Source organism: Trypanosoma brucei, chromosome 11 (genome assembly GCF_000210295.1).
Source record: "Trypanosoma brucei gambiense DAL972 chromosome 11, complete sequence".
NCBI lineage: Eukaryota > Euglenozoa > Kinetoplastea > Trypanosomatida > Trypanosomatidae > Trypanosoma > Trypanosoma brucei.
In genome coordinates, this window is record NC_026744.1 from 4,483,388 (window position 1) to 4,504,850 (window position 21,463).

The window sequence follows — 21,463 nt, forward strand, 5'->3', positions numbered from 1 at the left end:
GTCTTGGACCTGCATGGAAGAAAAACAAAAATATGAATACATACACGACGTAAACAAATGCACCCGGAGAGTTATAGTCGTGCTCTTTTTTTTGTTGTTTGTAAGGCAGCCCGTTGCCTCACTTCAACCTATGTATAGCGACGAAAGGATTTACGTGTCTTTTTCACATATGCTTATTGGCATATCCAACTGTGATGAACTGTCAACGCGGCGAATTCAAACGGCCACCACATGCGGATTTTCAGCCGCTATCATGTCAGAACCGCGGAAAAACTCGGAAAATGGAACGAGATCCTTCAATGATTTGGGAATGGAATGGAATGTAAAGAAGCTCCGTCACCTTCATTTCATCCCTTCCCTCCCTTTTGTTTCCTGGCGATTTCGCTTTTCAATAAGGATTTTCCCGACCTCCGCAGGACCTAAGAAATTTCGGGGCTAACAGCCAAAACGATAACGGCCTGTAGGAAGTTTATAAAATATATAACCAACAAATGAACAAATGGGCATTGGCGCGACTAACAACTGTCCAACTACGTTTGAGTTATACGGCTTGTTCCTCCTCTCCGCGTCTACTCGTGGTTGTTAAAACAGTCACCGCACTGCAGCTGCCGCGTAGCATTCACATTACTTCTACCGTTGTTTCCTTCCTCCATCTCCTCCACTGTTCTACGGAAAATGGCATTGCCACCATCATCATCATCATCATCTGTTTTAAAGGCAATTCGATACAGCTTAAACAATGAAGCATAGATTTGCGTGTACATGTGCCTAGGTAAGCAACTATGAAAGAAAAGTAGGAGAACGATAACACCAAATGACCCTGCCAACGGGCAAAAGAGATAACGTAACTGCGGTTTGCCACCTCTAAAGAAACAAATAAACAGAAATATAACGCACAATGCGCGCGCACTATTCGGGAAACTGAGTAAGCGGTTGGCAATGCGCATCGTCGTGAAAACGTACATCTATCCATCTATAGATGAGGAGGCATGCTTAGACGAATTTATTGATTTAATTTGGTTTTATATTGGTCCAATTTACTCTTTACTTCTCCTCATGAGTTGTTATGACGGCATATACTGGCAAAAGCGTACCGCCTCTACTTCCATGCCACCGAGAGAAAATATCAAACAGACGAACTAGGGGGGAGGGTCCGCAACACGATAAAATATAATACATTACACCAAAAAAGAAAACAATGCAGAAAGTAGTTTGGGAAAATATCAGAGAGTTGAAAATAAAAATACCAGAAACAAAAAACAAAACGCCATCATCGCAGGCACGACCGCGCGGGGCGGAACCCTGGACCCCCTTCCCGCCTTCCTCTCCACGTTATCATTCTCCGTTACACGCTTTCTCAACGTCATCTCCTCCACCATTCCCGTCCTTTAGCCACCCTATCGCCCCCAGTTCAACCCAAAGAACGCGCAGAGGCCTTCAGCCACCTTCCCTGATAGGACGAGTAAACATGATGAAGCATCACCAACGAAATGAATTAATGAAACCAAGCTTTATAAGTACAGATATATATGTATGCATGTATGTATGTGCAGTCGCACACTGTCAACCATATGTTGGCGGCACGAATTGTTTGGCTGAAACTAAGTTGATTACACCACCACCTCACAATGCCAATGGTGGTTACGAGCCCACACCTAACCAACTGGCTAGGCGGCTGTTCGTGGCCAACTCCAGAACCGTTACATCAAATTGGTCTGATTCCTCCGTCAGTGCGGAAAGTTGCGTTATGGAAATGTCGCCGTTTCGCTCAAAATGATGCCTTTTTCTCGGTGGTCCCAACGGTTTCGGCATGTCCTCCCTCATGTTCTTCGAACACAAAGAAGAGTTGAAGGTGAAATGGCAGTGTGCGACGCCGCGTGAGTGACAGTCAGCGCCTCTCACAGCCCCCACAGGCATTCTCAACGCGTAGTGGGGGTCATCAGCTATGTCCTGAAGCAGCCAATACACTGACTGCGCCAAGTGCCGACACCGCTTCTGCCCGGTTTCCGTCTTTAAAATTCGCTCGTGTGCCCTCGGCTTACAAGTGCAGGATAGGTGCTGAAACACGCTTGACCAGTGCGGGTCGCCGGCACCAATTTTGACATCCTCGTTCAACAACGGCTGTAAGTTCATATGCACCATAACGTATAAGTGACGGCGCACAGAGCACGCCAACGCAAAGCGTCCGTACCCAAGTATCTGGAAGTGACAGTCGGAAAAGTAACCTTCTGCTGCTGACCGCACCGCGTCGACAGACGCGTTGAAAACATTCTTGGTAAAAAAAGCTGACATGAATTCGTATATCCGGAGTCGTTGTGCTGGAGAGAGTGACCCAAACAACTTCGGTCGTGCATCCGGATTGAACCTCGGTGGATACGTTGAAGATAGTGAAACATCGTCGCAAATAGTAGGACGGGCAATGCCCACGCGCATAGTTCCCACATGCTTCATCAACATTTCTGGTCGGCATGCTTGGCTACGCAAATCTCGCGCTAACATACTAGTCCCGCACAACTCATCAAAAAGGCGATCACGTTCCCTTTCCACGTCAAAGTTGGCACGGTCAGAAGGGGTCAGCGAATCAACAGTTTCATTAAATTTATCGACCCACTCCTTGACACAATTGTAGTCGCCTGCAGCGTGAACACCCACATGATTAGCCGCCTCCGAAAAAGCTGCTGTTCGCGACAAACACCCACTACTCTTAACGTCTATTCGGAAATATTGCACAGCAAAAGCAAGAATTCGCACAAAGTGGTGGATATCCCGCGAAGTATCCGTCAATGAGTTCACACACGCTGAGATAGAAGCCAATTCTTTGTCAACTCTACGACAGAAACTGGTGTCACCTACAGCGAATATCGGTAGTATGAAAGCATTTTCGTTCCATGCAGTCCTAACCCACGACCTCAGGACCTCTGAGAAGCGGTGGTCGCCGTCGGCAACCACAACGATGAGGCGCTGCCTGTCTCTCCGCTCGGTCGACAGCGCCGTCCACGACACGCACAACTGTCGTAGTGCTATGTCGTCACTAATTGGAAAAAGGTGAGAGTTACTCGGAGTTTCAAGAAATAAGCAAGCAGCACCATCCGTTATCACAGGCACTTGCGGGAATGGGTCGCCTACCGAAGACCGGTTGATGGTGCCATTAGGTACCCATTCAGCTATGACCTCCTCATCAGACTCGGTTTTCAGCTGTAGCGGTTGTACCTCGTGGATTTCTTCCTTAGCAGTGTTTGAAGGAAGAAAGCACGCCTCTCGCTTCACAACAGGTTTATCATCGCAATCACCACCGAATCCATTAACGCCCACACCGCGCCCCAGATTATCATGGGTGTCACTGGTAGCAGCAGCGCCGAGCGAAGCAGGGTGAAGTGATACGGTAGGCACTGACCTAGTACCATTCTTTCTTTGCACAGCACGGCCAAATGCAGCTGTTGTCTCCTCGTTCCCCTTCAGCAACATCGACAACCAATCGCTGACAACCGCATTACGGTCACCGTCCGAGCATGCCCATCCCTGTTGTCGCACACACTCCTCCTTACAGAAAGTTTCACCCACACCACAGTGGTTGTGCCCCGGCTTAAGTTGGTCGACCACGTTTTCCCCCGTGCTCTGGACACGACGGTCGTAGTCCCCAGCTGGATGAAACGGTGGCACAACCGCCTCTTTCGGTGCTACAGCCGCCGTCAGAAGGAGAGAGCCCACAAGCCCAGACCAAACCATGCGCACGCTCTCTAATCCAGGCACATTATGTTCAGGACTGAGAACACCGGTGAAGTCAACATGAATCCTTGTCTGAAATGGCTCTGGCATGAACAGTAAAGCGACACGTGTAACCTGCAACGCGCTGCGATACGCAGAAACGCAGTCCACCTTTGGAAGATCGTCCCACGCTAGCTGTACATAAAGCACCGGCATCGCATGCTTAAATTCGGCACCCAAGACAACCACATCCAACAGCAACCACGCCGCCACGATGCCGTCAGCTCTTACGGTGTCCTTTTCCCTTGTGTCCCCTTGTCCCTCGATTTTCGGCTCAACGCGTACACCATTACGCAAACATGGTCTCGCACCTAACCCGGTACCGCGCAGGCTGCTCATAAAGGTCGTTGATGATGCTAGAAACTGCATAACAACACCACACGCATCTGTTTTTGATCCTGTTGTCGCCAACGTCTCCATAGGTTCCTTGCCGAACACAACGACAATGGAATCGCGAGCATCCCTCCTACAGCTGTTCCGCTTTGCTGCCCTTTCCCATTGGGCCTTAATGCTCTCCTGGTTGTCCATAAGCTCCACAATATTTACGGCAAGGGCTCGTTGAACACCCGCAGAAGAACATACTAAACGCGACGGTGAGAATGTGTTGGACGAGATGGGTATGTGATGCATCTACTCAAGGCCACGATCCACACCTAACACATAGTAAGAATAAAAACAAAAAGTCAAGGCAAAAGAGTTACTGTTTGGTCCGTGCCAATTACATTTTTATGACAGTTGCTACCATGACATCAAAAAAAAAAAAAAAGTAAAGCGGATACGGTAAGACATTGTTTATCACCTTTCCCTGCTTGGGGTTTTTTATACTTACTGTCATCACCATCACTAGAGCCTTCCCACTACACCCGCATGAAGGAAGCCAGTGTAAAATAAGCGCGTGAGAAAACGGAGGGAGAAGCAGGTTTTCACAGGCACACGTGTTGTAACACTCTGCAGCCTGCGCTTATCCGCAAGTACCCCATGCAAAGACATAAACTTACGAAATGGGCACCCATTCCGCTCATATGCGTCCGTCCATGCGTACTTCTGTCGTCTCTCCTTATTGAAAGGTTTGCGCTCACGTCGATCGCAACCCATCCACACACACACACACGTACTCTGCAACGGGAACCTTCGCTTCCACTACTCCTCAGCACGATGTGCATCATGGAGTTGCTTAGACCAAAGCTCGCTATACAAACCGCCTCTCTGTAGCAGCTCCTCGTGGGTGCCGCTCTCACTCAGGGACCCTTTCCCGTCAAGCACGAAAATTTTGTCAGCACTCATGATGCTTGTGAGCCGATGTGCTATAAGTATGAGGGTGCGTCTCTTCCCGCCAGCGTCACGCAGTTGCTGCATCACATGCATTTCCGTTACGCTGTCCAGAGCCGCAGTAGCCTCGTCTGCCAGTAGGATTGGCGGATTGCTGAGAACAACACGCGCGATAGCTATCCGTTGCTTCTCACCACCGGAAAGTTTTAGCCCCCGTTCCCCCACAACCGTATCGTATTTATCACTCATGTTCATTATGCTGTCATGTATACAAGCCACCTTTGCGGCCCTTATCATCTCCTCCTCCGTAGCGTCCGGCCTGCCATAACAGATGTTGTACCGCAATGATTCATTAAAAAGTACCGTATCTTGCGGTATTACACCGATAGCCTCACGAAAGCTCGGTATTTGCAAATCCGTCAATGGCTGCCCGTCGATGAGAACGGACCCCGAAAGCGGGTCGTAGAAACGATAAATCAAGCGGAAAATAGTACTTTTTCCACTTCCGGAGGGGCCGACGAAGGCAACAGTGCTTCCACCAGGTATAGCAAGTGAGAGGTTACGCAAGACGAATCGATCATCGCCGCCGGTTTTGAAAGCGAAACACACGTCTCGCAACTCAATGGTACCACTTACTAACTCTAGCGCCTTCGCATTTGCCTTCTGCTTCACACTGTTTTGCACGTCGAGAAGGGCGATCATTGCTTGCATATTCTGCGTAGATGCCTGTATATCTCTGTAAATCATACCCAGGAAACTTAGCGGAGTATAAAGTTGCATGAGCAAGGCGTCCACCAATACCAAATCGCCCACAGTCATCGAACCCGCGAGCACACCACATGTGGAAAGGTACAATGAGACCAGAGCAGCTAAGACAAATATCGCATGCTGACCAAAATTCAAGAGCGACATAGACTGATCCAGCCGCATGAGCTGATGATTCATGTCCGCCGTCTCGCGTCGAAGGCGCGACTCCTCATAACTTTCGCGGCCGAAGTACTTTACCGTTTCGTAATTAAGAAGCGAGTCCACGGTTAGCCCTCCTACGCGGCTGTCTCCCTTGTTGAAGCGCGCCCGGTACTCAGCACGCCAATTAGATACAACGTATGTCCACCCAATGTACAACACAACCGCAGAAAATGCTGTTAAGATAAAAGGGGTTCCCGCACAACTCTTCATGACTGTGCAAACCAACACCACTTCAAATGCTGTGGGAATCACCATAAACAAAAGCGCATGCGCAAGGGACCAAAACGCACGGCTGCCGCGATCAAGATCCTTGCTTAGAACACCCGTCTCCCGACCAAGATGGTACTGTAAGTCAAGGGAGTGTAATTTTGCGAAGAGTTCCATTGCAATCGTTGTTGATGCGTGACAGCCAACGGGAGCGAACAAAGCAGACTTCATTTCCTCAGTGAAAGAGCTTAACAACCTACTGATGCCATACGCAACTACCAGACCGAACACACCCAAATGCAATGCTTCTGTGACCGTTGTGACACAAGCGCCAACCTCAGTACTATTTGTGAGCACATCTATAATCGTCTTGAACCAAAATGGCACTGCCACCTTCAGCACCTTGGCGAGGACGACACACGTTACGCTGGCAACTACCAGTGCACGATACCCCGGCTTCCCAGCCGGCCACAAATGGTGTAGTACGTGCCCCATCACTCTGTAAATTGGTATTTTATTAGAATCCTCATCCGTCACTACAGAACCCCCTGCAATATCAGGCTTTTTGGAGGGTTCCCACTGTTCCTGATCCTTCCGCTGCGTGGGCTTGGCGTTACGCTTTCCTTTTCGGTCGGTGCCAACTGACGGAGAGGGCCCGAACATCGGTCGATTCGGATGATGAAAGGCGCGGACGGCTGTCCTCTGTACCGGAACCGCCGTTGTAATCGGCAATGTCAGCCCATGGATACGGCAAAAAAATGCGATTCCGCAAAAATGATGCCCATTCAAAACGGAGACACTACTTGAACGCACACGAACGCAATGTACCAAATGACAGAACGCAGCGCGCCGCATTTTTTTTTTTTTTAATTACTGACAGCGTGTCTGCAGAAGCTATCAGCACTGTCTCCCAAATATATATATATATATGTATATATATATATAATAGGCAGGTGGCGTGAGAAAAAAATAAAAAGAAAAGGGGAGACTAGCACCACTGAAGCCATGCAACAAGGTTCTTGTGGGTACCAACAGATGAACTTATGACTGCAGGATGACTTGGACACCAGGAAGGTACCAAAAGAGAACCAAAAAGAGTAACACAGCCCCCACCACAGCTTAACGGTAGGCAGCAATGCTGAATACACCAGGACGTCAGTACAAACATCGTTAAACAAAAATACGGAAAAAGTGGCCCAATTTGAACTCTCAGCTAGCCCGATCTTCCAGTGGACCCATGCGCGTAGAGGCATGCACGAATACTCTTTACTCGAGGCGTCGAGCGGGCACTTTGCTCCATTGAATCACATTACCAGACATTGCGCAAAACAATGGTATAAATAAATGCCAACCTCCACACACAAACCATCGCAGACTCAAAAACAAGACTAACACCAGAACACACGGAGCATGAAAAGAACTTGGCACTGAACAGATAACTGGTGAAAGCAATAAAAAATGTAACACCGACTTACAAGGTCACTGCAACCCCATCAAAAGAAAACGCGCTCGGTGCTTTCTTCTCTTTCCTCTATGCACGTTTCGGGACCCACGAAACCATTTCCACAACCCAGCGTGTTTTAAGAGAAGGGAAATTTTTGACAGTCACCCACATACACATACATGCGCTATGAAGGAACGAACAAAGTAAAAGAAGTCCACAAAACAAAAAAAACGGGGGGGAGCACGGGCCGCCCCATCATGTAACACCAAAGGTGTTGCATCATACACTGCAGTTATCTCCCGGAACCACTGAGACTAAGCTGAGAGAATCTCTCAGAGCGCCGCTGGCCCGGGACGCGGAACAGCCACGGCGTCTCCGGAATGTTTCCTACCGCCTCATTCCGCGAAACACGCTCACAGCATGCCTCGACAAAATCCAATTCGTACCTAGTAAACCTAAAAGTGCTGTACCAGACTCCTACACCACGCCATCGATGAGCACCAGCGGGGGGATCAACAAAGACCTCACGGTTAAATCCCGCTCGCCACAGATACGGCGCCATCGCGTCCACACCACGTAGTAAGATTGTGCCATCACCAGTTAGCTCCAGTGTCACATGGGAATTGGGAAAGCGGCGGACGAGAGTCCAGCCGCTCTTTTCAACACCACAGGCGCCACATTGACTCGGAGAGGCATCCTCACTGTTGCATGACATTTCCTGCTTACACTTGGGACAGTGTGCGGTCCAAAGGCGTAGCTGACTGGGTAGCACACGCACCTCCACTGCAGGAGCTGCGTACTGTACCACCACGACGTCATCGTCGGGTGTCGCCTCCAAACTGGCATCAGACTCTAAGGAAGGTGAATCTGTCAAGCGTTCCAATGAATGTCGTTCGCGCTTAACCCGGATGAACTCAGACTTGGAAAATGCTGCGTCCGGCATCGCACTAGAAGAAACACTGGTAGGAACGCCGGTACCCTCCTCGGTGAATACTTTCTGCGTAGACGTCTGCGTCATATCTAAAACCTCCGTTACCTCCTCTTCCTTCCGCTGCCTACGCGAAATGTCTCCGCTGCAGTAGCTACCATCGGCATTCAACACCAACTTTTGTGTCCCTTGGGGCATCTCCGAAAGGACGTGCAGCTGCCATAAGTCAACCTCAAGGCTCGACACGAGCACACCTCCCTTGCAGACGGGACATGGTGCTCTCCTGTCCCGCAGGGAGCGCTGCTTCCTGAATAACGTAATCCACGACTCCAAATCACAGCATTGCACATGGAGGCAGGTTTCGCCTCGAACAGGGCAATACATCGCAGTGCGGGAGTAAGGGCAATAGAGAGAGAACTCCATTGTGGAAACTTCAATATCATCCCCACCCGGTTTCCCAAAAGCGATATCCCACGCTCGCTTCCGATGGATCTGAAGTAACTCCACGCTACGAGCGTCCCGGCGCTTTGCCAATTCCATGTCGCGAAGAAGGCGTCTCTTTACATCTAAAAGGTCATCCATTCCGTCAGAAGACGATACGGCAACCCTCCCGTGTGCTACTGCTCGCGCCCTCGAGCTCCGAGCGTTCGCTTGTGAGCCGCAAAGGAGAACTGGGGGCAATGGTACCCCTTCGCCGTGACGAACTGAGGAGCGTGTTGGCATCAACAAACCAGTACTACACCCCACTAGAAGTAACTAAACTAGTACGGTATGCGTCGCTGGCAAATGTAAACGTTGAATTGTGTGTATAAAAAGATATCTATGTGTATCAAAGGAACAGGAAGCCACGTGAGGCGCCCGCTCCCCTGCAGTCCCTTAGCCTGTATATGTTAATATGTTAATATATGTATATATATAAACTCTTCCGGAAGGGAAAGGAAAAGTAAACAAAAAGGGAGGAAAATGTCGTGAAGGAGCTGGTGTCATCGGTTTTTTTTTACAGAAGGGAGAGGGCTGACCCTTCACACAAGCGCACGTCCCCACACACATGCACATACTTGCACACACACACACACACTCTGTCCTCCAACAAATGCCTCATTTTCTCTTTATCATACAAAAAAAAAACCTCAGCCGCACCTTAGTGTATCAAAAGGTGTGAAGACATCAACAGAGAAAACACCGGCAGTGTTCTTCTGAATGGGGTGACGCGGTAAAATGCTGTTGTATACAAACCACTAAAGTCAACGGTCACAGAGTAGGCGGGGCAACGTGAAACCCCCGAACATGTGTGGAACCGCCAAAGCTGGTATTCAAATAACGTCAGACATCGAAACGCATATTCGTCTGACGTTCAGTAGTGGTATCACACGCTGATCACTACCCTTGAAACGTAGCCACACTCATCAAGTGGGCACCCGCACACCATCACCCACAACAACTCGTATATCACCTTCCCCACTTAGAGGCAGCTGCTTCCGCAACGATAACGACCATAACGCCAGCATCTAACACTTACGGCAAAAAGAAAAAAAAAACGGACACAAACAGCATCCTCCTCGGCAGTCTGCATCTGCGTCAACATCTCAACTACTGGCAACCCATACTCATCTGTTTGAACTAATTGTACCTGGGTTCGCGCGCGTATGCACTTTCATTTATGGATCACAGCTACCTTACGTTGGTGAATGCAAGCCCTTACTCGAGTATTTTTCCCATTAGATTATCAATCATGCCGAAGGGTATAGGCCCACCGGCCGCGGTGAATGCCAAAGGCGAGGAGGGAAATGCACCAACAGAAATGCAGGAATGACATAGCAGAGGGCCGAAGAAGCGCCTTCGTGCGGAAAGCATGCAATCCAAAATGGCCAAAGGCACTAATGGAGGCGATAGAAGTGCACGCATTAGAGAGCGTAGGATCAAACGAGTGAGTATAAACAGCAACAGCACCGAGCGAAGAATTAAGAGAACCGCTAACAAGCATCATGTGGCGCTGTGTCATGTACCATGCATGCAGTGAGCCAACAGCATTGAAAGTCGAAAAAAAGAATGCCTGATAAACAAAGGGAATGTACCACACCATGCGGCCACTCTACACACACGCACGTACCGTAACGTCGATCTCGTCCCCTATATGCTCTCCCCACGTTGCAAACAACAGTTAATACCGTACAAGTGGTTGTTCGTACTGGTGGAAGGCATGCTGCCCCCCGCGTGGTTCAGCCAAAGTAGTCGCACAGCAGAAGAAAGAGAATAACGGAGGTCGAGAAAAAGTGGAAAGCAAGAAGAGATTGTGTACTACAAGTAAAGGATCACACTCTCTGGCTTAGATCACCCTGTGAGTAAATGCCGCGCATCATGAGTCACATAGTATTTTCTCACATTCCGCTTTTATAAGCAAAACGCAGAGTGGCAGCTCAACACCACCACTGGGTGTCAACCATCCAACGACTAGGAAGCACAAAAAATATACACGTAACCTTAATCTCCAAAATTTCTGCGAAAAAAAAAAAAACTCACTCAAGGGAAAAACTTTCGGTGGTTACAACCAACGCGCAGTGCCTCGTCTTCTGTTTCCACGACGAAACTGTCGTCACATCCGGAGGAGAATCATCATATCTCTCTCCACACACTCCCTCATCCTCTGTACGTGGGGTTGCTACCGCTAACAACTGTGACTGACGAAGACTTGGAATAAATATCTCTTCCGTATCAGAAACCGATGTAACAAAAGAAGCCGACGAAGCCGAGAGCTGCGCTTCTGTGCGCCGCCTCTTCTTGCCTAGTGGCGGAGAGGACAGACGAGGCGGACTACTGCTGCACCCATTCCGAGGGGTACTACACAAGCTATGCGGAATACCCAACGATGGAGAAGGAGATAAGGCCATAGGGGTGTTCACTCGACTTGTCACGGCGCTGTAGCATGCGGATGCCTGACCAAAAACAAGGTTGGGCCGCCGCGAGTATATCGACATTACGCTCCGTGCCAATAGTACTATTCTCCCGAGGAAATGCTCTTCTTCACCGCACCATGGGGCTTCTGCAACAAGCCGTGTTGCGAAGTCAAAATATGCAGAAAGTGAGGCAACCTCATCGCGGCGAAGCTTCCGTGAAATCTCTACTTCATTCCACTCTTGCTTAACCACCTTTTCCCCTCGCTCGAGTATCGGCGAAGAAGTTTTAGTACCGATGACTTCATCCCTGCTCTGCGCGGTGGCAGGCACATCAAAAATCTGGGGCGGCAGCGAGTTCTCCAGCCATGTAAACCACTGACTCATGCAAGCCATATTTGACTCAGCGTACTCCTTAAGTTTAAACAACTCCGCGATAACCGGGAGAAGAGGGGCTGCGCACAACATATTCCCCTCATCGAAACCCCCGCGGCAGCACTTCCCGAGAACGCCACTTAGCACACCAACCACCACGCTGTAGGCACCGCTATCAAAGCTAGCAATTTGTTGTACGCACGCAACTACCTGGCCCCACTCAGAACGAAGACGACATACGTCCCTTTTGTCAGTCAAACGTGCAGAGAACTGGAGAAGGGACAGGCATATGACTCGGATGTCTTCCAGGTGGGACACCCACGCAGTACAACGCACCATGGCTTTAGAGCTGGTGGCGGCACCAGGCCCCTCTGTCAAGTCAGGCGCTGTTACCCACTGCAATATGCTGAGACAGTGATCAAGAAGAAACGAGGAAGGTTCCGTATCCACACTGAACCCCACAGTTGCGGAGTCACCCCGCTTTATATCTTCCCAGCTCCACGATGGTGTCCCATATTCACCCCGCGTCTGAACCGGCAGGTGCGCACCCCCAGTGGTCACTCGATGTATGCCCTCCCGAATTGACGAAATCAAACCAGCCTCAACCATTCTATCCAGTACGCGGGCACGCATCCTCGGCTCCACAAACGAAACCATGCTGACAAGGGCTGATAACGCACGCAAGGGAAGTTCATGCAACAAGGCGTCGAGCCCCTGGCGACCGGAGAAAATGTCAGTGACTAACTTCCCCTTTTTTTGGTAGAGAGCCGTCACCATACCTTCGTACTTTGTTGAACAAACAGCGGGCGGCAGAGCGGCGTCTAAAAGGAATTCTAGCAGGTAGCACTCCTGAAGCGCCCCTACGAAGGGTTTCGTCAGTGAAAACAGCTCCCAGTAAGAGCTATAGCGGCTTAGCTCGGTGAGGAAATCACGACTCGCCGTACCACCTGGCGCAACCTCAGACTTCCTGGCCTCCATGCAAACGAAGCAAAATAACTTTAAAAGAGCAACGTTAGACGTTACCATATTGCGTAACGGCAAAGACTCGTTGGTATACACCAAAAGAGAGCCCACGCATTTGTCAAGCAGCCGCACAAGTTTTTCATTTGGCTTGGATTGTGGAATACAAGACGATGGGATGTCAGAAGCAGCACGCTGCGCAGGTACAGTCACGGTACCTTTGCCTCGGCTACCCGTGGCGCGAGTTGAAGACGACAGGGAACGTGAAGAATTGTTTCGGTTGCACAACGTAATCTTCGGCAAACCACCGGTGTACCTCCAAGTTAGTGCGTATCCATGACAAAGGAGCTTCAGTGTTTCCGCTGCGGCCTTCCTACTTCGTAAGAGCGCTTTCCCATCAAAATCCAGCACAGTGTCTGAAAACTGCTGACACGTAATGGGAGAGTCCAAATCCACGACAGAGGCCGTGGGTGGCACCAACATCTGTCCACATACGGCAAGCCCAGTTTGTTGCCCACATTGTACATCCCGATTAAAAGAAATGCAAGTGACCTCCGCATCACCACAGTCATTCTGCGGATCATCCCACTGAGGCAAAGACGCATGCGCCGAGCGTGTTGGCGATTGGGTCGGTGATTGCGGTGGTGAGCCCCCAAGTGGAGGATGCTCCATGAACCCAACGTCCTCCTCTGTGAATTCCGGCTGAGAGGCAATCAAACGTGCATGAAGCCTCTGCAACGCAGTCTGTACAATAACCTCACCTTCAATACAGTTATCCAAGGCGCCACTGATGCTCCCTGTCCACATTAATCAACGATATATTTCGAATACTGCCACTAGTATGTATATAAATATATATTTATTTAATATGTATGTGTGTGTGTGTGTGTTTCCTCGCCTGCACTTGCGTTTGTGTGCTCGGTTCCTGTGGCCCTCCTTAGGGGGAAAAAATCAAAAAGGCAGGCGATACGCCAAACACCTTCAGCGCACAGGAATTTATAAGGAACAAAACAACAACAACAAAAAAAAAAGAAACACAGTTGTGGAGCAGAGGAAAGCAAAAGCATGGACAGTGAACACACGCATTCATCCAACTGGAGCCCAGTCGGTAGACACCGCACTGGCAAAGGCAGCGAACAGGTAAAAAAGAGTGGTAATTGCCGTGAACGTACGCACTCGAGTGGGAACTGAGAAAGCAAAATGATGCGGCAGTGGGGCGAGGGTGAGGGACGCCCCCCCCCCTTCCAAAAAAAAAAGGGGGGGATGAAGCAGCGACAATCGCAGAGATATTAGCAAAAATGAAGAAAACATGAAGGGGAACGGACTGACAATAATCGAGCCAAAGCCAGTGTGTGGGTGTGTGGGGAGGAGGAGGAGGAACAGCACCGACGCACGTGCAACACGCAATTCCGGACTCCCCCGCCTTCAAAAGCACAGCTCCACCAAAGTGACGCCCTCATATCACGTAAGCACATCATGATACAACGTAGGTACCGTCCTATAAGCTGAACAAAAACTGGGAAAGTAAACGCTATTGAGAGAATCTTGTGTCTCCTGGCCACGGCACAACACACACACACACACACACAGACACACGCACACATACACATACATGCATACATACATGCCTCCCCTTACATGTAATAAAAAAAAGCAGAAGGGAGTTCGCGTCACACTCAACTGTGGCTTAAAATGTGTTGTGGGTTTTCAGTTCATTCCCCTCCACACGATGCGGTGTCATGGGGGAGGGAAAAAAAAAAAGCGAGCCTTTCGCAGAGCGTCACGCAAACACGGCTCTTCCCGTACACGTTGACGAGCCGCGTCGCCGCGTTCGACCGCTAAAAGTTATCATTTCTGCCGTTGCCTCATTTTTAGTGCACAGCACTCTCCTTAGTGTGTAGCGTGCAGAGAAAGAGAAAAAAAGGAATAAGTGAGAAGATAGTCTCAGCGACAGTGGAAGGGAACAGCCGACGGGGAGTTTTTAAAATATTTTTAAGGGCATCAGCGACCAATGTTCAAACAAGCGTTGGTTAACACACAAGTCTGACAAGTGAAAGAGGAGGGATAAAATTGAAAAAGACGAGGAGGTAAAGTAAAAGGGGAAGTGGCAAGCATGTCAGCACACCAGCATGATATATGTATATATAACAAAACAAAAAGAAAAAAATCAGCATCGTCGAGGTCATTCTCGAACCGCGGTCGTGTCGAGAAGGTACTCAAATAAGCTGAGATAACGGGACGAAGTACGAATGTACGGAACAATGGAAACAAAAGCATCTATTCCTCGTACTCATGCGATGCGCGGCTCGCAGTTGCCAATATCGAACACCTGAACGAAACATATGCCAATGAACAAGAAAAAAAAAAAAAGAAGGATTAGGGGGAAAGAGGAAAGGGGAAAGGAAAGGCACTGGAGGGAAAGCAAAAGTTGCCCTCACCCCTCCTTGCACACCTCATAAAATACCTCCTCCTCCTCCTCCCACCCCGGCCCCTCCTCCTCCTCCGTCTACGCTCAACCTGATCCACGTAACTCTGAATGAGACGAAAGAGTCCACACAAATATTTTTTCCCCCCGTCTTTTTTTCTGTCTTACCCAAAATAATAATAGTAATAATGATAACGACAATAATAAGCAACAACCACCCGCCCTTGTAAGAGGAAAAAGTGGAAACAAATGCGTAACCATCCATGGCACCATATATGCCACCAAATGGGCGATTGCTCATTTGAATGGAAAATGAAAACGAGAGCTGTGTTTGGGACAAGAGAAAGAGAAAAAGCATGTAAATACACTTAGACTCCTTCACTTTCCGTTTTTTCTCCTATCGTTTCCCAAACAAGCATCATCATACGCATAGCTCTTATTTTCGTTCTTTTCAGTAAAATATTTCTGTCACCTACAAAGACGGTGGGCACCATTCCCTCTCTAGCACGTCATACATTCTGCGTTAGAAGAAGGAAAGCGGAATGGTATTCTCCTCAATACTTTTTTATTCCTTACCTCCCACTCTCCAACCTAATAACAACACAAAAGTGCAAACTCTTATGCACTTTTTTTCCTTTCCTTCTTTTTTTGTTTCGGGAGGGGGGGAGTTCTTCTCTCTCACTCTCCCTTCTTCTTCTCTCTACAACATTCCTCTCCTATGCTAGGTGGTTTGCTCGCCTCTGTCGTCACATGACTCAAGCCCATTCTTTTTACTCCCCCTCCCCTAACTTCTGACTTGGCTTTTACTTTTCGGGTTCCATTACGCTCTCTCCTCCCCGCCGCAGATGATACACACAAACCAACCCCCCTCCCCCACTTTCCCTCCTCTTCTGCACATATTTTATATTACTTCCTCCTTTTCCCAATTCCCCTCACCAGAGTTAATTACCTCTTTGTGTGTTAGCCTTCTCTTACCACCTCTCCCTTCCCAGGCAACAAGAAAGCCGAACAACAACTCACACTGATATATCCCTCAACTACACAAGTAAATACGGAGAATAGGAGAAGGTGACTGACGAAGTCGTTCCAAATATTCCCCTCCAAATCAACCGATTCTTCTGTTACAAGAAATAATCCGGCACAGTAGGCTTGGACGACTCCCGTGCATCATCCGGAGCGGCCTCAAAAAGTTTAAAATTTTTGTTGAGGTGTTCGTCTAACTCTAGAATCGAGGCGACATTCATGCAGCGATAGCAATAGTTCGGCGCCGACCAGACTGTCACAAGCGCATCGTTGAACATTACCTTGTAACCTTCCATCACAAGCTGGTGCGAACGGCACAGAAGGTCCAGTTTATTCGATTCAAGGAAAGTACGTACGACATCCTCGCCGTAGAGGTATCCAGCGCCGCGCGGGCTTAGGCCCCACCCTTCAATTTCCTCAGGATCTGACCATAAGAGATCACACATGGCCCCTTCATGCGGTACCTCACACCGGCGCTCGATAGCCTCCATTTGACTTACAGTGGAAATCATTGGCGAAAGCCCGGCGTGCACACACAGTATCTTTTCCTCGACAACACACACGAGAGGAAGGAGATCAAATACATCTGTGCAGTAGCGCCACACGTTTACACTTCCGTACTTACGAAGGCACTCGTCGTAGAAACCGTAGACTTGGGTGATTTGGCGGGACTCGTGATTGCCGCGAAGGAGTGCTACGCGACTGGTATACTTCACCTTAAGGGCAAGCAGTAAGAGAAATGTCTCCACACCATGGTGGCCGCGATCGACGTAGTCGCCCATAAATACATAATTGACGTCAGGAACATCACCTCCCACACGAAACATCTCAATAAGATCAAAAAATTGAGCATGAATGTCACCCACGATCGTACACGGTGCGCGAATAACATGCGTGTTTGATTCCCCATCAAGAATACTGCGCGCCTTATTACACAACTTCATAACCTCAGATTCCCGGGGGCATACCCCCTTCCCGACAGTTTCCAGGAACTGGTCTATCGTGTCCATGAGGGGTTGCTCTAAGAACAGTGGCGCAAACTACAAAACCTTCTTCAAAATGAAAAAATGAGTGCGGCAGCGTAAGCAGTCAAACAGCGAGGCAAATATGAATATATGCACACATACGAAGAAAAGAAAAAGAACGCTTCCGTCAGTGCAAACAGTGATAAAGGCAACAAAGCATACGATGACCGAGTAGCTTGGAAAAGGCACCTGCACGTGCAGGTGGAAACATAAAGTTGCGCGCTAACGTAGATGTTGACTCAAACGTTATATGCAAGTCCGAAAAAAAAAATCTGAGAGGGGAGGTAAGGCAATAAATATACTCATAAAGAACCACATACAACCCACTTGGATGTCAAGAAGATATGGTTTACCCCCGCGGCACATCTCAAGGCTTTCCTCGAGAAAAGTGGGTGAACAGGTAAAGGAGGGAAAGAGACAGAAATAAAATAATAATAATAATAGTAATAAGGTGGCTACAAAGGAGAAAGTATGAGCAATCGAAACCGGTTGGCAAATGCAAATGATGAAAAACACACCTTACAGTGTCTTTACTTTACCGTGGCGGCGCGCGTCCACATGTGCGCTCGAGTGTTCACGTCTAAAGACACAAGGAGATACAACCGCACCTATCTACTTCGGTCATAGTTTCCCAGGGCGTCGGCTAAGATGGCAGCTTCCATAACACCATCGCCATCGACGATCCCCTTCTCAACAAAGTCTCTATAGTTAAAGTTCGAATACTTCCCAATGAGTTTCTCCATCTCACATGTATACGATTTTTCATTCTGCTTCCATACAAAGTCCAGTCGACTACTCTGAGCGGGGGGCTGTGCTCTCAACTGCATGCTCTCCGCAGTCGGTGGGGCGCTGTCGTGGCGTGTACGGAAATCGTTCAACATGCTTCGTTTTATTGATGACAAACCCGAACTGGGATTTGCTCCGCTCTTGCCGGGGTCCCCGCTCCTCACGCGGCCAATACCAGAATTCGTTGCCTCCTGCTGCTTCATTTCTAGGCGTTGCATCAACTCTGCAGTGGTTAAATGGCGCATGGCTGACGCAGCAGACGCACGCTGAGACCCCTCTTCCTTTGCACGAGCACGCATTCGCTCGTACTCGGCCTTAAAGTCAGGATTTTGAGCGTCATACTCAGCTCGGCGGCGCATCTCCTCCTCACGCTGTTTCTCGAATTCACTCCGGTTCCTCATCTTCTCTTCATCCTCCTTGCGCTTCCTCTCCACAAACAGGCGGAGCTCCTCCGCTGACAGCTCGACATTGGGATCCATCATCGGATCATATTTCCGCGCCTGTCCCTCAATGTGGGTGCGAAGGCGCTGGTTATCATACATTTCACGCTGCGTGGGATCGGAAAGTATGCTGTGCGCGAAGCTGACCTCCTTGAAGACCTCTACACCCTCAGGATTCTTATCGGGGTGGTATACAACCGCAAGCTTGTAGTACGCACGGCGGATTTCTGCGTCTGTTGCGGTCCTCGGGACACCGAGCACCTCGTAAAGGGCGGTATTGCCAATCAGCTCAAACACATCTGACCCCATTTGAAAGTAGCCGGTCCACACCACAAAATGTATAGTTGGGTAACAATGCGGCAGTATAATATGTGCACGAAGGTAATATCCTTCCCCCCTCGCAGTGTAAAACTTAATCCGGACCCTTTCTGTATTCTCAGCCTTTTTTTCTTCTTTGTGCCGTTTCCCCTTGCCCTATTGCAACAACGACAGACACCCAACTCAAACGAAACGTTACCTAGCTCACAGCCCCTAACGTCGCACACCTAATGAACAGCGTGTAAAGCAAGTAAAATCGAGCAGGGAAATCAACCTAAAACACAAACAGCAGGGATTTAAGTAGAAACGCTCTTAAGAGTACAAATGGATGTGCGGCATTGGCGAAAATTATTCTTGTAACGAAAACTTTTGACTTAACTCGCTGCCTGGTACGCCCTCTGTTACCACAATCATCTTTTCCCACGCACCAAAAGCAAGACCCGTCAAGTAGAGGGGGGGGGGAGAAATGCTTTGGCTTTGATGAGCCAAGGACCTTGGCCCAACACAGCCTACGCCTCCTACGCAGCCCAGAAACCGGTCTTCTTCGTCGACCGTCCACGGTTCTTCATGGTACGCGCGGAGTAACTCTGACCACCGAAGCCTGTACGCTTTAGGCCCTTCAGAACTTCCATGCCACCTGCGTGGGCCCGACTACGTGTAACCCCAAAGACGGCGCTTCGTGCCTGTTGGCCCGCACCGGCAAGCCAGGGGCACATGTAACCCTCAGCCTGCATGTGAAGTGAGCGCTGCTTCCGCCCACAGGCAACATACCTTTTGAGTACCTTATCGAGAGCGCATCGCCGCATGCTCTTTTCCCGGGGGCGGCGTAGCGACCTTCCTTTATTTTCCAGTGTGTCTTCACTTCCTGTAGCCTCCAAGAACGTTCCACTCCCAGTTGCGTCCCCAGTCAAAAACTCCTCGTAAGTGTTGGCTCCCGAATGCTGAGCAAACGCTGCAAAGGACCCCGCCTGACCAGCGGCCAGCTGAACCACCGAGGGAGGCACCATGCTTTTAGGTATACACACGCCGTTAATGGTTCTAATAGTTTCCATATGCGCACCAAAGCGGGAAGGGGAGAAGGGTGAAGCACCTGGTGCATCTCCCCCCAAAGAGCCCGTGGGTTTACAAGAAAGATGCTCGGAGGTCTCGTGTTTTATTGTCGGTGAAGGACAAGGGGAAACTGGTTGAACTCTGTTGACTGCTTCTTCCCGCTGCAAATCAGTGTGACCGACTCTGGAAGTGAGCAGAAGTCCTTCTCGAGTAGAGGGATGCTCGTGGAAACACTGTGGCATTTTTGTCGGTGAAACGGCAACGACTCCGAGAGGCACCCCCTCTAACAAAGAGGAGTCCGGTATGGTTCCTTCTGCAGCTATCGTTAGCCTCGCCAACAACGGGGAGTGCGCAACGATGGTACCTTCATCTATGTCTATCCCCTTGCTGCCACCATCGTCACCAATGAGGTTAGCACCTAATTTTTCCTTGGTGGAGAGTCGCATGGCCATGGGTGAGGTGGTCAGGTGCCTTGACTTGGCCTCTTGGTGTAGAGAAACGAAGTGTTGCAATGATAAGTTGTCATCCTGGGGGACGATGAAAGACTCCACCGGGTAACGCTCCTCCACTGCACGCACTTCATCAAAGGTGGGTGGCGCATAGCTCAGCTCTTTAAGCCCATTGTAACTCAGATCTTCGACACGAACAAGATCTGTCGTGCAGTAGTGGGTAATATCATGTTGCAAGGCTGTCATGTTAATGCACCTTTCCGGTCGACTTGAATCAGCTCTCACACCCAAGACAGGAACGTCCTCCGTGCCCAAAAAATTGTAGATGCTTTCCACTTGGCGTCGGAGTGCAGCACCGTCACCGCCAAAGTAGTCAAGCTTGCTGATAATGATGGAGAATGGTATTTGCTCATTCCGCAGAAACACAAATATTTCCTCGTCCCGGGGTTGCACAGGCTTTGTGGCCTCCATTACCCAATACACTCGCTTTAGTGGTCCCTTCGAACGCAGCGCTAAGTAACGGAACAGAATTGCGAAGGCACTCGCACGTTCGGCCACACTCTGTGGGAGATGTCGACCTTTCCATCCACCGTAACCAGGGGTGTCAACAAGCAATAAGGCGTCACCCACGTTGAAGAACTGCAGCAACCGCGTGGTTCCACGCACTCTTCCGGCACGACCCAGTCTCGGGTTGCGTAAAAGGCAGGAAATGATGGATGACTTCCCCACGTTGGGTTTTCCGATAAAACAAACCTCCGGAAACGAATGTAGGCCCTCAGGTAAGGCGGAGACGACATCAACATTCTTAAGGTGCATGTTGCCCCTAGAAAATACTTCATCACTGAGCTTCGCCACTAACTCATCCCGTGGCGACATTAAATGGGGCGGGTCGTTACCCCACGGCTTCTGACATGACGAGGCAGGCGTGAGCTGCCGCCGTGCTTGTCCAATCCCGCTGCAGCACAAGAGACGTGTACATATGCACATCGCTGTGCCAGTTGAGCGCACACGAGAATCAACCAGAACAAGCGGTGGTTAGTTGTGTCTGCGCGCAGAAAACACAAGGAAACGAAAGTGATTTCCTGTACCTGCTGGTCAGACACGAAGAAGAAAACATTCTGGCGCATATTCCGAATAAG

At 49.5% G+C, this 21,463-nt stretch overlaps 11 protein-coding genes across 11 annotated transcripts; 1 reads left to right on the forward strand and 10 right to left on the reverse strand.

Annotated features, from left to right (window-relative positions):
- Positions 1-13: 13 nt before the first annotated feature.
- TbgDal_XI19080 (hypothetical protein, unlikely) lies at positions 14-439 on the forward strand (the record flags this gene model as incomplete). The annotated part of the gene is made up of 1 exon (XM_011782749.1): positions 14-439. The coding sequence occupies one exon, from the start codon at positions 14-16 to the stop codon at positions 437-439; it is 426 nt and encodes a 141-aa protein (XP_011781051.1).
- A 130-nt stretch (positions 440-569) lies between these two features.
- TbgDal_XI19090 (hypothetical protein, unlikely) lies at positions 570-965 on the reverse strand (the record flags this gene model as incomplete). The annotated part of the gene is made up of 1 exon (XM_011782750.1): positions 570-965. One exon carries the CDS (start codon positions 963-965, stop codon positions 570-572), a length of 396 nt encoding a protein of 131 aa, XP_011781052.1.
- Positions 966-1,641: 676 nt separating this feature from the next.
- On the reverse strand, positions 1,642-4,395 carry TbgDal_XI19100 (hypothetical protein, conserved; the record flags this gene model as incomplete). The annotated part of the gene is made up of 1 exon (XM_011782751.1): positions 1,642-4,395. One exon carries the CDS (start codon positions 4,393-4,395, stop codon positions 1,642-1,644), a length of 2,754 nt encoding a protein of 917 aa, XP_011781053.1.
- Positions 4,396-4,905: 510 nt separating this feature from the next.
- TbgDal_XI19110 (ABC transporter, putative) lies at positions 4,906-7,065 on the reverse strand (the record flags this gene model as incomplete). Its single annotated transcript, XM_011782752.1, has 1 exon — positions 4,906-7,065. The coding sequence occupies one exon, from the start codon at positions 7,063-7,065 to the stop codon at positions 4,906-4,908; it is 2,160 nt and encodes a 719-aa protein (XP_011781054.1).
- An 11-nt stretch (positions 7,066-7,076) lies between these two features.
- TbgDal_XI19120 (hypothetical protein, unlikely) lies at positions 7,077-7,463 on the reverse strand (the record flags this gene model as incomplete). The annotated part of the gene is made up of 1 exon (XM_011782753.1): positions 7,077-7,463. The coding sequence occupies one exon, from the start codon at positions 7,461-7,463 to the stop codon at positions 7,077-7,079; it is 387 nt and encodes a 128-aa protein (XP_011781055.1).
- A 483-nt stretch (positions 7,464-7,946) lies between these two features.
- TbgDal_XI19130 (hypothetical protein, conserved) lies at positions 7,947-9,305 on the reverse strand (the record flags this gene model as incomplete). Its single annotated transcript, XM_011782754.1, has 1 exon — positions 7,947-9,305. The coding sequence occupies one exon, from the start codon at positions 9,303-9,305 to the stop codon at positions 7,947-7,949; it is 1,359 nt and encodes a 452-aa protein (XP_011781056.1).
- A 1,003-nt stretch (positions 9,306-10,308) lies between these two features.
- TbgDal_XI19140 (hypothetical protein, conserved) lies at positions 10,309-10,665 on the reverse strand (the record flags this gene model as incomplete). Its single annotated transcript, XM_011782755.1, has 1 exon — positions 10,309-10,665. The coding sequence occupies one exon, from the start codon at positions 10,663-10,665 to the stop codon at positions 10,309-10,311; it is 357 nt and encodes a 118-aa protein (XP_011781057.1).
- Positions 10,666-11,098: 433 nt separating this feature from the next.
- Positions 11,099-13,615, reverse strand: TbgDal_XI19150 (hypothetical protein, conserved; the record flags this gene model as incomplete). The annotated part of the gene is made up of 1 exon (XM_011782756.1): positions 11,099-13,615. The coding sequence occupies one exon, from the start codon at positions 13,613-13,615 to the stop codon at positions 11,099-11,101; it is 2,517 nt and encodes an 838-aa protein (XP_011781058.1).
- Positions 13,616-16,354: 2,739 nt separating this feature from the next.
- Positions 16,355-17,266, reverse strand: TbgDal_XI19160 (protein phosphatase 2A catalytic subunit; the record flags this gene model as incomplete). Its single annotated transcript, XM_011782757.1, has 1 exon — positions 16,355-17,266. The coding sequence occupies one exon, from the start codon at positions 17,264-17,266 to the stop codon at positions 16,355-16,357; it is 912 nt and encodes a 303-aa protein (XP_011781059.1).
- A 623-nt stretch (positions 17,267-17,889) lies between these two features.
- Positions 17,890-18,816, reverse strand: TbgDal_XI19170 (chaperone protein DNAj, putative; the record flags this gene model as incomplete). Its single annotated transcript, XM_011782758.1, has 1 exon — positions 17,890-18,816. The coding sequence occupies one exon, from the start codon at positions 18,814-18,816 to the stop codon at positions 17,890-17,892; it is 927 nt and encodes a 308-aa protein (XP_011781060.1).
- A 527-nt stretch (positions 18,817-19,343) lies between these two features.
- On the reverse strand, positions 19,344-21,311 carry TbgDal_XI19180 (hypothetical protein, conserved; the record flags this gene model as incomplete). The annotated part of the gene is made up of 1 exon (XM_011782759.1): positions 19,344-21,311. The coding sequence occupies one exon, from the start codon at positions 21,309-21,311 to the stop codon at positions 19,344-19,346; it is 1,968 nt and encodes a 655-aa protein (XP_011781061.1).
- Positions 21,312-21,463: the final 152 nt, after the last annotated feature.